General features: G+C 32.6%; 1 protein-coding gene across 3 annotated transcripts in view; it reads right to left on the reverse strand.

Moving 5' to 3' along the window:
* The window catches only part of AP3B1 (adaptor related protein complex 3 subunit beta 1), a 276,365-nt gene that overhangs the window by 143,737 nt on the left and 118,229 nt on the right, over positions 1-14,399 (reverse strand). For all 3 annotated transcript variants that reach the window (XM_089909045.1, XM_022594378.3, XM_089909046.1), the window contains 5 exons: positions 11,201-11,298; positions 9,621-9,675; positions 9,462-9,533; positions 7,390-7,452; positions 4,716-4,848 (listed from right to left, as the gene is read on the reverse strand). In XM_089909045.1, the coding sequence (XP_089765171.1) occupies positions 4,716-4,848; positions 7,390-7,452; positions 9,462-9,533; positions 9,621-9,675; positions 11,201-11,298 (421 nt within the window). The remainder of the gene's footprint in view (positions 1-4,715; positions 4,849-7,389; positions 7,453-9,461; positions 9,534-9,620; positions 9,676-11,200; positions 11,299-14,399) is intronic.

Consider the following 14,399-nt stretch of genomic DNA (forward strand, 5'->3'; position numbering starts at 1 on the left):
ATCCCCTCCCTCTTGCGTCTCCCTATCCCACCCCTCTAGGTGGTCACAAAGCATGGAGCTGATCCCCCTGTGCCATGCAGCTGCTTCTCACTAGCTATCTATTTTACATTTGGTAGTGTATATATGTCCATGCCACTCTCTCACTTTGTCCCAGCTTACCCTTCCCCCTCTCTGTGTCCTCAAGTCCATTCTCTACGTCTGCGTCTTTATTCCTGTCCTGCCCCTAAGTTTGTCAGAACCTTTTCTTTAAAATTTTTTAAAGACTCCATATATATGTGTTAGCATACGGTATTTGTTTTTCTCTTTCTGACTTACTTCACTCTGTATAATAGACTCTAGGTCCATCCACCTCACTGCAAATAATTCAATTTCATTTCTTTTTATGGCTGAGTAATATTCCATTGTATATATGTGCCACATCTTCTTTATCCATTCATCTGTCGATGGACACTTAGGTTGCTTCCATGTCCTGGCTATTGTAAATAGTGCTACAATGAACAATGTGGTACATGACTGTTTTTGAATTATGGTTTTCTCAGGGTATATGCCCAGTAGTGGGATTGCTGGGTCATATGGTAGCTCTATTTTTAGTTTTGTAAGGAACCTCCATCCTGTTCTCCATAGTAGCTGTATCAATTTACATTCCCACCAACAGTGCAGGATGGTTCCCTTTTCTCCACACCCTCTCCGGCATTTATTGTTTGCATCTCAAGAATCTTAATCACATCTGTAAAGTTCCTTTTGCCACATTAGGTAACATATTCACAGATTCCAGGCATCAGGACCTGGACATCTTAGGCGTTGGGTTGGAGGGGGAGGGTGTTATTCTACCCTACCCAGGTGCCTTCTCATTCCCTTTGGGTAATTCCACCCTACTTTTCCTTCATGCTACCTCCTGGTTTTCAAAGACCTCACTCAGCACTGCAGTGGTACTCTACCCCAAGTACAAAGTGATCTTATGTTCTGGGCCTTTCTAAGCTTTCTCCTTATCCTCAACAGAACTTAATGGTCCTCACTCTAAGAAGTATAGCCTACTATATTTAAACATTGTAATTTTATTTTGGTAAGAACACTTAACATGAGATCTACCCTCTTAACAAATTTTTAACCATATGATACTTTACCGTTGACTACACGTACAATGTTGTACAGTAGATCTCCAGAGCTTATTCACCTCGCTTAACTAAAGGTGGTGCCCGCTGATTAGTAGCTGCCCATTTCCCTTTTCTTCTAGCCCCTGGCAAGTACCTTTCTCTTCTTGGATTCTATGAATTTGACTATTTTAATACGTCATACAAGTAGAAACATTCAGTATTTGTCTTTCTGTGACTGGATTATTTCACTTAAGTTTCTCAAGATTAGTACAGCCTACTATTACCTTCATTTTACAAATGAGGAATCTGAAGCACAGGGAGATTGTGTAATTTATTCAAGACAACTTTAACATTCAAACACAGGTAGTCTAGTTCTGCATGAGAGCAGACAGCTGGCAACTGAGTAAGGGGTCAATATACAGGAAGACTGTAGTATACTTGTTTTTTGGTTTTTGTTTTTTTGTTTGTTTTTGTTTTGCAGTACGCAGGCTTCTCACTGTTGTGGCCTCTCCCGTTGCGGAGCACAGTCTCCGGACGCGCAGGCTCAGCGGCCATGGCTCACGGGCCCAGCCGCTCTGCAGCATGTGGGATCTTCCCGAACCGGGGCACGAACCCACGTCCCCTGCCTCGGCAGGCGGACTCTCAACCACTGCGCCACCAGGGGAGCCCTGTAGTATACTTGTTTATTATTGCCTCCCTCCATTAGGCTGTGAGCTCCTTATGGGCAGAAACTTTCTATAGGCTGATGAATATCTTATTCATCTATTCTACACATACTAAATACCTCAACTGATTCAACTTTTCAACAAATGCCTATTATATAAAACAAAACAAAACAAAAAATAGTCTTTGCCCCAATTCTTTTAGTTTACAGTAGATGGTAAGAAGGTTATTCAGACAAGCAAATTTTGCTAATATATTATCTAAAGAAAATTAACTGAGGAATTAAATTATCCTAAGTCAACTGAAATGCAGATTTCTCCTTAAGGTCTTTAAGAAATCTGTTTATCAGTGAAACTTACATAGTGATAACGGACTACTTTAGGGCAACCTTCAAGTCTGCCTACAGGTCCTGTCCATGCCAAGAAGGAAGAAGTCAACAACAATAAAAACCCTACAGGTCAAGAAGAATATATTAAATATGTGTAAAAACAATGGAGTCTCAGTGCTGTTCCTGGGGTTGTAAGATACATTATCTAAAAACATGATGAGGTATTCATACTAATATAAAATCAAAGAGTCATAGACCCTTAGAGGGCCAAAAGATCTTACAGATTTTAAAGAAACTGAGGCCTCATTCACAGCATTTATTCCTAAAAGCAGATCTTTCAATAGGAAGAGAAAGGGGCTCTGTTGTAACAACTGACCATTTTAAGTTAAAAATATTATTACTTTCTTTAATGTCACTGAGCCAGTTTCCAAACTGTGAAAGTGAAGCACATATGATAAACAGTTAAAGAATCAGGCAAATGATTGTGAAATCAGAACCTGAAAAATACAATTTAACTGTCTTAATATTCAAAGCAGAAAAAAAATCCACTGTTATAAACAGAGCTTGGCTTACCAAAAACAAAAGCCTGAACATTAAAATGTCAGAGTTTAAGTTAGTAAATCTACCTTGAGGAGTGATTATAAATTATATTAGTTTCCCATTGACTAATTAATAAAATGATCTATGCTTCCCTTAAAAGTACTACAGGGTATAGAATATTCATCTTCTAAATCAAAGTCAGTAAAAAATTAAGAGTTTGGGATTAACATATATACATAACTATAAATAAAACAGATAATCAACAAGGACCTACTGTATAGCACAGAGAACTCTACTTAATATTCTTAATATTCTGTAACAGCCTAAATGGGAAAACAGTCTGAAAAAGAATAAATATATGTATATGTATAACTGGATCACTTTGTTGTACACTTGAAACAAACATAACATTGTAAATCAACTATACGGCAATATAAAATAAAAAATTTTTTTAAATAGATAAAAGCAAAACTTGCTAAAAAGAAAAAAGTACTACAGGGGTACAGAATATTCATCTTTTAAATCAAAGTCAATAAAAAATAGTTTTTGAGAAATTAATGTGTTAGAAAGCCTAAGTAGGAACAACTGCTTTAAAATCCAGCTTGAAAATTTCACATGAGAAAAAGTGGTCAAAATATAAAATTGACAAACCTTAGATCCATTTTGTATTTGAAAGAACTAGCCAGTATTCTAACAGATTTGTGGTGCTTTTTGTAAGCAATCAAATTGAAGTGTGTCTTAGAAAGTCATTATTAAAGACATAGGAAAATGAAAACATATTTTTTAACTCACATTTTAAAGTGTGACATAGAAATAGAGACAAAGAGGATGTTATTGTTAAAAGTAGAAATAGATAAAATGGATGACATTTAGCACCCTATCCTCTGTAGTTACCTTCTACAGGCAATTTTTTAAGAAAATCTATTTCCTTGATAATTTTTCTTGCCACTTATTTGAAGTTATAATACTGCATATAGAAAAATGTCCCATCCGTCATAATATCTTGAATTTACAGGTTAAAATGAATAATTTTATGCTTACAGGAAACATCATTCTTATTTGGGGATAAATTTTGTTTCAAATTATTTTCATTAGACGTATTTACAATAATATTACAGCTTTCTAGAGATCTACATCTGGAAAAAGACAATTAGGCGTAACGTAGTAAAAAGTTACTTTTCAAATAAAATATAAAAAGTAATCAATTTTGTTATGTTTCACCTTATGGTTGCTATGTAATATATGCCTGGGTCTAGATATGACATAATTATATTTAGAATTCCACAAATAATTTCAATAACTTTACACAGAAAATTATGCTTTTCCTAAAAAAAATCCCTTGTTTTAATCTCATTTTAATTAAATAAATTATTTTAAAGGTGAAAGCTGAATCATTTTTCTTTCTTTCTTCAAAAGGTCTCATTTATTCTAAAGCCATATCATAGAAATAATGGACATTTACCATAGAAAGTATGAAATCTAGATTATGTATTTTACTGGATATTACCTATCCAGTTTTACAAAATGTTTAGATACTGTTTGGCTTAAAAACATGAAGCTGTTCCAAACTGATGACTTTTAAATCTAATTAATCTTGAATATAAAATTATTAAGTGACTTTCTGGAAAAAAACTTTGAAGTTACACATTTACATACTTTTTTGATCTAGCTTTTATAACTTCTCATGTTGTAAAGTCATTTGCCTGCTTTTAGCACCCTCTGCAGGTGAACCAATATTATACATAACATATGTCATTAAAAAGCAGTAAAATAGAACCTTTGTGGAAAGGGTGCAATGAAGGTGATTAAATTGTGAAGAAATAAAATAAACAAATTATACTTTCTTAGTTCTGGTCAGGCAAGAAAATTCTGTTTGTAAGTTAATTATCTAATTTACTAAAACAACAACAAAAAACTGTGTGTGCGTGTGCGTAGTTCAAAGATAAAATGTTACTATTCATTGTAACCATGCTACTGACATACAGGAAAAACTAAAATGCAATACTAAAAAAGAAGTTACAATCTGTAGATCATACCAAGAATATTCAAATGAGAAATTATTTGAAAATAAAATGAAGCTGTCAACTTACCATCCCTGTTGGACAGCAGACACACCAGGCCAGTAAGGCACGTGTCAGTGACTTCTGAGATGTTGGTGGCACATCTGCCTATAGTTTGAATAGTGGCTGCTGCAAACTGTTTATCCTGGCTTTTCACATAGGTCTAAAAAATTATCTCAGTTAGTTCATACATTGGCACTATCAAGTGAACAAAAAAATCCCTAATATATTAAGCTCTGTCAGAATATAAGAATTCTAGAATACATAATCTTCTCATCTAAAGGCATAACAAGAGGTCCAACTCCTGAATTAATTTAGTTCTGTTTATTCACTTAAAGAGTGTGGCTACAGAAGAGGCACATTTTCAAGCCAGGTTCATTCACCTGTGGCTACAGTGGCTTGTGACTCCAGAAGAGATAGTGGGGAGTAGTCACCCAAGGACAGCAATTAGTTTAAGTGCAAGGTTGAAAGAGATGATGAGAACCCTCTCTTTGGAGGTTTCAGTTCATTTACCAGCAGCATCTGTGAATCTATGAAAAAAGGGTTGCTTTTTCAGAGCTACTAAAGCTAAAAATTGGGAGAAGAGGAGGAAAAGGATCAATATGCTACTGATAAACATTTTATACTTTCAAAATGGTATCTGAATGTTAGTAAACTGCAATAGCTACAGTGAGTAGCATTTCAATAAAGACTTTATAAATACTTGATTTGCAACAAAATAAAACACCACACTTTTGAAAGAGATTTTCTTGAAAAGAATGCTTTAAAAATACACTGTAAACCATATATTTATATAAACTTAAAAAGAAATTAATCACTTATTTATTATAGACCTAAAGAATTTCACTTTGGTTATAACTTTCCTAATTTAAAAACTAAGCTTTTATTGTATACAGAAACAAATTTATTTTTAATAAATATGCATATTTATATACATTATATATAAATGGAATTTAAGATCCCATTTTCAATTGAAATTTTAAAAAATGACTCCCAACCTCAAACGACAAGTACCTAATGTAGAATTAACACCACGTTCATCTAACATGCAAAACAGGATATGCATTTAAATGGTGCCTAAATGGCAAATGGAGGAGAAAATCCAAGAATATCTAAAAGACACACGAATTTAGTGAAAATGGTACCAAAACACGATTAAATGTTGAGGAAATAAATCAAACTAATTAAACTCTCTTAGTTCCATGTAGGAAAGATCAACTGTATTTAAAACCATTTCCCAGTTGATTACCTAATTTCCTCAGTTACAAAAAATTGAGTCTTTAGAAAATTTCTCTATTTTCTCAAAAAGTTATGAATAAACTGTACACATCTATGAACATAACCCATAAACACAGAAATAAGGTAAAATATAGACAGTGATAAAAAAGGATACATGAAGAAAGAATATATTAAAAAGTCTGACTAAACAGTGGACCTTACTAAACATCCTGATATTAAATGAAATGACTAGATCACCAATATCCTGAAACAGGTAAATAATGCCATAAAATTACCTGAGATTCCTTCCCTAAAACCCCAGTAACCCTGACATAAGCAGAAAACAGACAGCAAAAGGACACCCAAACAGATTACACATGATAAGAGGAAAAGCAAAAACTGCAAACACAAAGACAAAAACTTTAAAACAAAGTCAAATTTAAGCAATGTTCTATACCACAGATTACTAGATAAGAACTTGAGATACTATATTTTCTGGTATGTGAATATAAGATGAGCAGATATCCTAATTTTACAAGGAGTTTTTCTAGAAAAATACATAGCATGAAAGTATAGTAATTCAGTTACAAAATTATAAAGCATGAATATGTTATAATATTCTACTACTCCTGTTAAAAGTGTAAGATCATACAGTTAAAAAGAAATACAATGTCTATATGGCTAAAAAGAAATTTAATGCAGGCATACAGAATGACTATGGCAACAAAATAAGTTAAATCTATAAAAGCTGGGAGTTGACAAAAATTCTGTGATTAGTGTGTAGCATGTGGTATACTTTTGCTAAGAAAACTGCTGATGAGATGTAAAACCCGTAATAGTGATATGAGGTTTTCTGTTACTGTGCTCCCCCACTAAGCCTTCAGAGCTAACCCTTTCATCATAAAGGGCATAAGATCCATGAAGTAACTTTTTAGTATTTGGGGGTGATGTGTAGCTGGGAAGCATCTCATCCATCAGCACACATGATTTAAAAAATACAGCAAAACAAAACATTAACAACAATTTAAAAACTCATGATGAGGTCAATTTTAAACCAATTTTTTGGAGCTATACATGAAGCTAAGAGGACAATGTCTAAAACAGTAGTAGGCCAATCAAATAGGGACAACCATGTAAGAAGTGAAGCCATTTTCATGAGAGTATAGCATGGACTACTGATGATGACAGCACAAAAAGATAGAATCCTTACAGTGACTTATTTTCACAAACAAGGAGTTATAAACCAGTCTCTCAAATTCTATGATATGAAAACATGAAAGGGACTACCATTTCATTTCCCTTAAATTTTAGATTTGTAGTTAATGTTTATTCTTGAAAATTAATAAATTTATTAGCTGTCAATCTTGCCCCAAATCACTGTTTTATTTATACAATTACACATATCTAAATTGAGAAAGATATATATCTTACTTTAAACTGAACAGATGCTTTAGAAGTTATTGTATAATTAGCACTGTACACAAACCTGAAATTCTCGAAGAAGAGTTGATATGTTGGCTTCATTTGCCAAGTTTGTCAAAATTTCAAGCTATGATAGAAAAAAGAGAAAGTAAACAGGTTAAAACACAAATAAAAAGGATGAATTTAATAAAGGTTATGCATTTAATAGAAAGGTAATTTCTGTTTTTAAAAAAAGTTAACACTATTACAAATGGGAGGCATTATACCCTTCAGGTGAACTTCGTCTCCCTACACCTACAAACAGAATAATTATATAGTGCCTAAAAGTAATTACAAAAAAGAGAATCATATGTCTTCCTCAGTTGTTTGTCCCAACTTTATAATTTATACCTAATTAACCTAAACAACTTAAGGTAGTTTTATTTCTTTTTCTTTTAATTAAATAAAGTTAGAAAACGACTTGCCCTCCATGTAATACCTCTATATTCCAGATACCAATTAATTCCCTTATTTAGTTTTTCTTCATCCTACCATCTCAAATATTTAGACAGTTTAATTCTCTCTTCCAGATTTATAGTTACAAGAAATATGCAATTAAAAGCTCATCTCCAATAGGCTTGCTAAAAATTTTCAGTTTCTACTCATAAAAAAATATTCAATTAATCTGAAGGAAAGCTTCAAAAAGGAAAAATGGAACAGAAACAGATGGGACAAACAAAAAACAAAACACAAGATGTAGACATAAACACACTCATATCAATAATTACATTAAAAGTAAATGGTCTAATGCTCCAACTAAAAGGCACAGATTGTAGCAGTTCTTTATATATTCCAGATAGTAGTCAATTTTCAGATATATATACTGGAAATATTTTCTCCTAGATTATGAATTGACTTTTCATTTTATTTTGATGAGAACATTTTAATTTTTTGTACAATTTTAAAAAACAATCTCTAATGTACAGAAAAGGTAAAAAGCAGTTTTTATCTGAACCATTTGAGTCCAGAGTCATCAAAATGATACCACATCATCTCCAAACACATCTGTACATATTTTCTACAAACAAGGACACTGTCTTACAGACCACAATACAACCAAGAAAACCAGGAAATTAACACTGATACATCACATCTATGCAATAATAACTTACATTTAAATTTCACTAATTATCTCAACAATGTATAAAAGAAGAATCCAGATCCATATCATACATTGTATTTAGTTGTCTCTTTAGTCTCCTTCAGTCTGAAAGTTTCTCAACCTTTCTTTTGACCTTCACGAAGTGGACACTTTTGATGATTACGAACCAATTATTTTGTAAATTTATCCTTCAATTTGGGTGTGTCTTAGTTTTTCGTTTTTTGTTTTTTTGTGATTAAACTCAGTTTCCATGTGAAGAACCAATCATTCCAATATTTACTGAATAGTCTACTAATGAATAGTCCTCACTGGTTTACAATGTCTCCTCTGTTATATGGTACATTTTCATATGCAGAGATCTGTCTCCAGGCTTCATTTTCTATTCCACTTATTTTTCTATCTAAATATCATACTGTTTTAATCATATAACTTTATACCCATAACTATATTCTATACTGTGGTTATCATTCCCTGAACACAACACTCTTTCATAATCCCTTGTGTTAGCATAAAATGTGCCTTTCTCCTATACCCAATGCTACAACCTCCCAATCAACTTACCTACCAACAACAAAAAAATTGACGAAATCATGTTATTCTTTTTAGATCCAATCAAACATCATCTTTTCCACCAGTCTTTTCTAAATATCCCAGAGAACTGGCCTCATCTTTCTCTTTTTCCACAACACTCAATTCAAACCTCTTTATCACTTAAAACACATAGTGCTGAAATTATCTGTTTCCATGTCTGTCTCCTTCACATACTGTGAGTTATTCAAGGTATAGGTAGCATGTCTTAACTTTGTATTATTAGAATGTAGCACAGTAATTATTATAAAATAATGTAGTTTAAAAAGCATAAAGAAAATCCCTCAATGTATCTATTAAAAAAAAAAACCACAGGTCTCCATTTTACAGATGCTAAACCAAAAGTTACAGCAATAGCGTCAAAGTAAACATGCATTAGAGTATCTGAAAAATAAGAGCATGCATACCTTCAGTATCTTGATCATAGTTGGATCGGTTGACCTAACATAAAAACTCTTCAGATAAGGTTCAAACATACCCTAGATTACAAAAATAAAAATATAAATACATTTATGGTACTAGTGTATTCATTTCTCTCTTGAATTTTGTGTTCACAATGTACATACCTTTCTTTGAATTGACATAGTTGCTATATTCTGTAGGACAATATACTGCACCTCCCTAGAAATTAAAGGAGAATTTTCACTGGGTATATTCTCCAATGAAATATCTTTAAGTAAACAGTATATTAAAGAAAAAAAAATCAGCAATAAGACTCATACTGAGTGGAACTCTTAAATATAATATTGAAAAGTTTTTAGTAAATCTTAGATATTTATGCCTTCTTTTAAAAATACATTTTCCCTATAAACTATTAAATTAGATTTGATTCATCACGAGGAAGAGTTAAAACAAATTTTATAATACTGTATTCCTAAGATGTAGAGTCAATACAGTAGCTGCTCTGAACACGTGCAAAGAAAGTATTCTTAGGGCTAATGGAACAAACATGACCACAGTGTTAATACAAACTCTTGACTGGAAGGCTCACCATGTGACTCAATTCTGCCCAGAGTGAAAGATATTTTTTTAAAAGCCATGTTATTTTACATCCAGTTATCTAAGAAATGAACATGGAACTGAATCTGGTATAATGCTTCATGTGAAAGATGCATTCCAGATCCTTCTTTGAACCAGCAATGGAAAACAAAAATTATTGAGCTGTTAAAAGGGAAAGAACGACTACGTATAAAGACAAAGGAAATAGTATCTTACTAAAGAATGGCAAAAGCCAAACTAGGGCTAAAGTTGTGGCACTAAGTTTGAGTATGGATGAAAATAAATATTTATCTTTCTCCTCCCAACTCCAATAGCATAAGTACTCAATGGAAAAAATTTTTTTAATTTAAAATAACTAATTACTGCAAAATATCCAGGGTAAGCTAAATAGCTTGAAACAATAGTATTCTTAAATATAGAAAACAAAACAAATGGCAAAATCTTTTTAAACACTGAAAGTATATGCCACAGGAACTCAAAGTTTTCTGAATTGTTGACCTGAACTGCAGAATTATAGAGAGGTAAAATTAAAGAGAAAAGTATTCTGCTATCTATCTATCTACCTACCTACCTACCTACTACCTACCTACCTATCTCCAGGAAATGAAAAGAGTATGCATTTCTTTAAAATAAGTAGCTATTAAGAACATAGCTCTTTTCTTAAATAGAACAAACTATAGTAATTAAATATTGTAACTTTTCAGGGAGCAGTAATTCTGTCATAAACTACGTAATTCAGCATATGTATTGCTTTATATAAAGTCATGTATAATTACACTAAGTCAATCTGATAATACATTTAATATAGTTTTTCAGTGATTCCAGACTTAATAGAACTCCCAAACATTATTACTGTCACACCTAGAAATATCAAACACTAATACTAGGCTACTGGTAACAGCATATACTATATGCCAAAAAAATATTTTCAACTTCTTTGGGCTTGAGGTTAAGAAACCTTCAATATTTACCATTAACTTTGAGATCAGTAATCTAAAGGCTTTTATAATAATCCCCTTAAGTATGAAATCTCATTGATAAAATACAGTCAGAGCTGCATGTGAAATGCCTAAGAAACACATTTTATTTGTTCAAACATTACTTTTAAAGTAATACAAAAGAAAACACATAAAAAATCATGTCCTACCTATTGCTACGAAGTAAACGCACTAGTGATTTAGAAATAATGCCAGCTTCCGATTTTGGTGCTATGTGCCAATACAGCTGAGCAACTGCCATAACCACCTAAAAAGTAAAGCAGAGAACAATAAGAACTGTAACAGTTTCATACTACAGTTTCAAAGTATATTCTTACATATGATTTCCTTTAACTCCTACAAAATTGCTGTGAAATAAGATGAATATGTTGTTACCCTATGTAGCAGGTTGAATAGTGTTCCCCTAAGAGTGTCTACCCTCAGAATGTGACTTTATTTGGAAATAAAGTCTTTGCAGATGTTATTAAGGCAATGACCAAGGTGAGATCATACTTGATTGGGGGGCCCTAAATCCAATGTGAGTGTCCTTATCAGAGACAGAAAGGGACACACAGAGAAGAGGCAGTATGAAGATGGAGGCAGAGACTGCACTGAGGCATGTAAGTCAAGTAATGCCAAAGACTGCTGGCAACCACCAGAAGCTAATTTCTCCCTAGAGCCTCCAGGAGGAACCAATCCTGTCGACAACTTGATTTTTAGACTTCTGGCCTCCTGAAATGTGAGAGAATACATTTCTATTGTTTTAATCCACTCAGTTTTTGGTAATTTGTTACGGCAACCCTAGGAAGCCAATAAATCCTCAGAAAAGAAAATGAATGTTAAACGAACTACCCAAAGTCTGACAGCCAATACGGCAAGGCTCAACACACACTCCAAATGCCATACTCTTCCTAGTGCTGCTGCTGCTCCGAGACGGAATGAAACCAGACACTTAAAGATAACAGCAGTAAGTAGGTTAAAATTTTAAAATCCAAAGAAGGTCAGTATATTTAAGTTTTAATTAAGGGGACTCTATTAAAACAATTCCTCTAAAACAGCAGCATTTGAAATGATCTTGCTTTTCAAAATGCAGAACCTTAAAAATAGTCTTTGGTTCAAAGCTATTATAGGGGTAATCAGAATTTCTCTGTCATAAAATATAAGAGTACTATGTTTCCCCTACATGCCTCTACACTTAGATCCAGAGATCAAAAGTCCAGACTTCCCACTTGCTGAAAGTATCCAGTTCAGCATGTGGCAACTGCAGATAGAGAGCTACAGAAATTAATCATCTTACCACCTTTGGTTAGGAAGATATATTAATACTACTTTACTTCTGCTTGAACTATAAAGTTCTAATAAATATATGGCAGGAGTTTTACATATGCCTAAAGAGTATACAGTACCTGAGGGTGCTCGAAACAAAAAGAGTTTCTTCTAAAACTAAGAAACATTTTTAAAAAATAGAGTTACAGGATCCTCAAGTTACTGCTGTATGGTATTTTTGTGTACATTTTTTTAGATGACTGATTTATAGCTTTCAGACATTACTTGGGGATTTGAGGAGTTTAAGGATATCTTATTTCTTCACTTGTGATCTACAAATACACTTTAATTATACAACAAACTTCTGAATTTAAAATCTTAGTAAGAAAAACTCAATTAATGATTGACTTAATCTACAAATAGGTGACAGTCATTTTTTTTAAATATTAAAGCATACAGGTGGCTAATAAGTATTAGCATATGATAGAAGAGAAAGCTGAAGCTTAATAAACTGTACTTTCTATATGTGTCAATGTTTTTAAGATTCTAGATTCCACTTAGTATGTCATCTGTTCTGATACATTAATTAGGGCACTCCCAAACACAAAAGGGATAAAGGATCTTCTTTTCCCCAATATTTACAAATCTAACAGTTTTTAGATCTCTTCAATACCCAAAATTTGACATTTATAGTCTAATTTGTAAAAGCCATGAGGGAAGCTCCCATAACTCCAAACTCCAAAACAACTAAAAATATACCTCATAGGCCTTCAGCAGTTACATTATGTATGTTCATAAGAAAGTACATCCTACCAGAACTTTTCTATTTCTAACCATTCCTCCTCTATCATCTCACCTAGACTGTCCAAATAGCCTCCCAACAGTGCTTCCAGTATCTCTTATCGCCAATTCAATCTACACAGCACTGACAGACTAAGTTTCCTGAACAAATTCTCAAAGTCTCTCTTGCAAGTTGAGAATAAGGCTAAACAAAAGAACCTCTATTCACAATTCTTCAAAAGTCAACCTTTATATATATTTAGCATCATCAAATAAGCAGGATACTAAAAGGTACTGGAACAAAAAATAAACTACCTCTATTTGGTACACAATCAAACAAGAGGGGAACCAAAACATACTGGTACAAAAAGTGCAAACTACCTCTATTTGTTTCACTATTCAAGAACATTTTTCATCAGTGAGTATTTGAACTATAAAACCAATTTCCAAGACAAAGTTAAATTAACAGTGAGTCAATTATAAAATAGTTTTAGGTGGCAAGTTACAGTACTTACGTACCACCAGGTCAAGCGAGAGTATACTAAAATATAAGCATATTTTACAACATTAATAAAATAACATATGTTATTATTGTACATAGTACTTAATCATGATTTAGAAACTAAATACTAGGTATTAGATAAAAACTTCCTAAGATAGATATACAAAGCTCTAGGGACCAAATTCTCAAGCATCAGAAAACAAAGGAAACTCTCATTTTCAAAGTTTTTACTACTTGAACTGAACGATTCATTAAGAATTTTTTTTAATTGAAAGAAGTTTAAGAAAATGTTGAACTTGAATTCATCAAGCCTTACACAAAACTTCCAGTTAACAGGAAACACAGGATATAGAAAAGGAAGCAACCAGACAAATCCAGAGGTACATTCTGCAAGACTTGAGAGGTTTAAAAGATTTAAGAACCAGACCCAATGCAGCTGGTTTAGATGAACGAGTTATAAAAGAATTTAAGACAAATTGGTATTAAATGAGATGAAATTTTACTGAAATAGAAATAGAGAACTGACTAGAAAAAAAAACAGGTTAAAAAATACTACGTGTACTATAATTTTTATCTTGGTTTTAAAAATATGTATATGTATAGACATACACACATGTGAAATAGGTACATTTATGCAGAAAAAAATCTGGAAAAAACTGCATTAAGATATTATAACAGTGATTCCTGAGTGATGGGAATGTAATGGTTTAATTTTATTAAATTTTGCTAGTCTGTATTTTCTAATTTTCTACTGTGCACATGTATTCTTCTAAAATAAAAGGGTTATTTAAAATAAAAAGATGTAAACAACAACAACAAAC

The sequence above is a fragment of the Delphinapterus leucas genome, chromosome 3, assembly GCF_059928025.1.
Source record: "Delphinapterus leucas isolate spDelLeu-1000000601 "Yukka" chromosome 3, BTC_Dleu_Yukka2, whole genome shotgun sequence".
Taxonomy (NCBI): domain Eukaryota; kingdom Metazoa; phylum Chordata; class Mammalia; order Artiodactyla; family Monodontidae; genus Delphinapterus; species Delphinapterus leucas.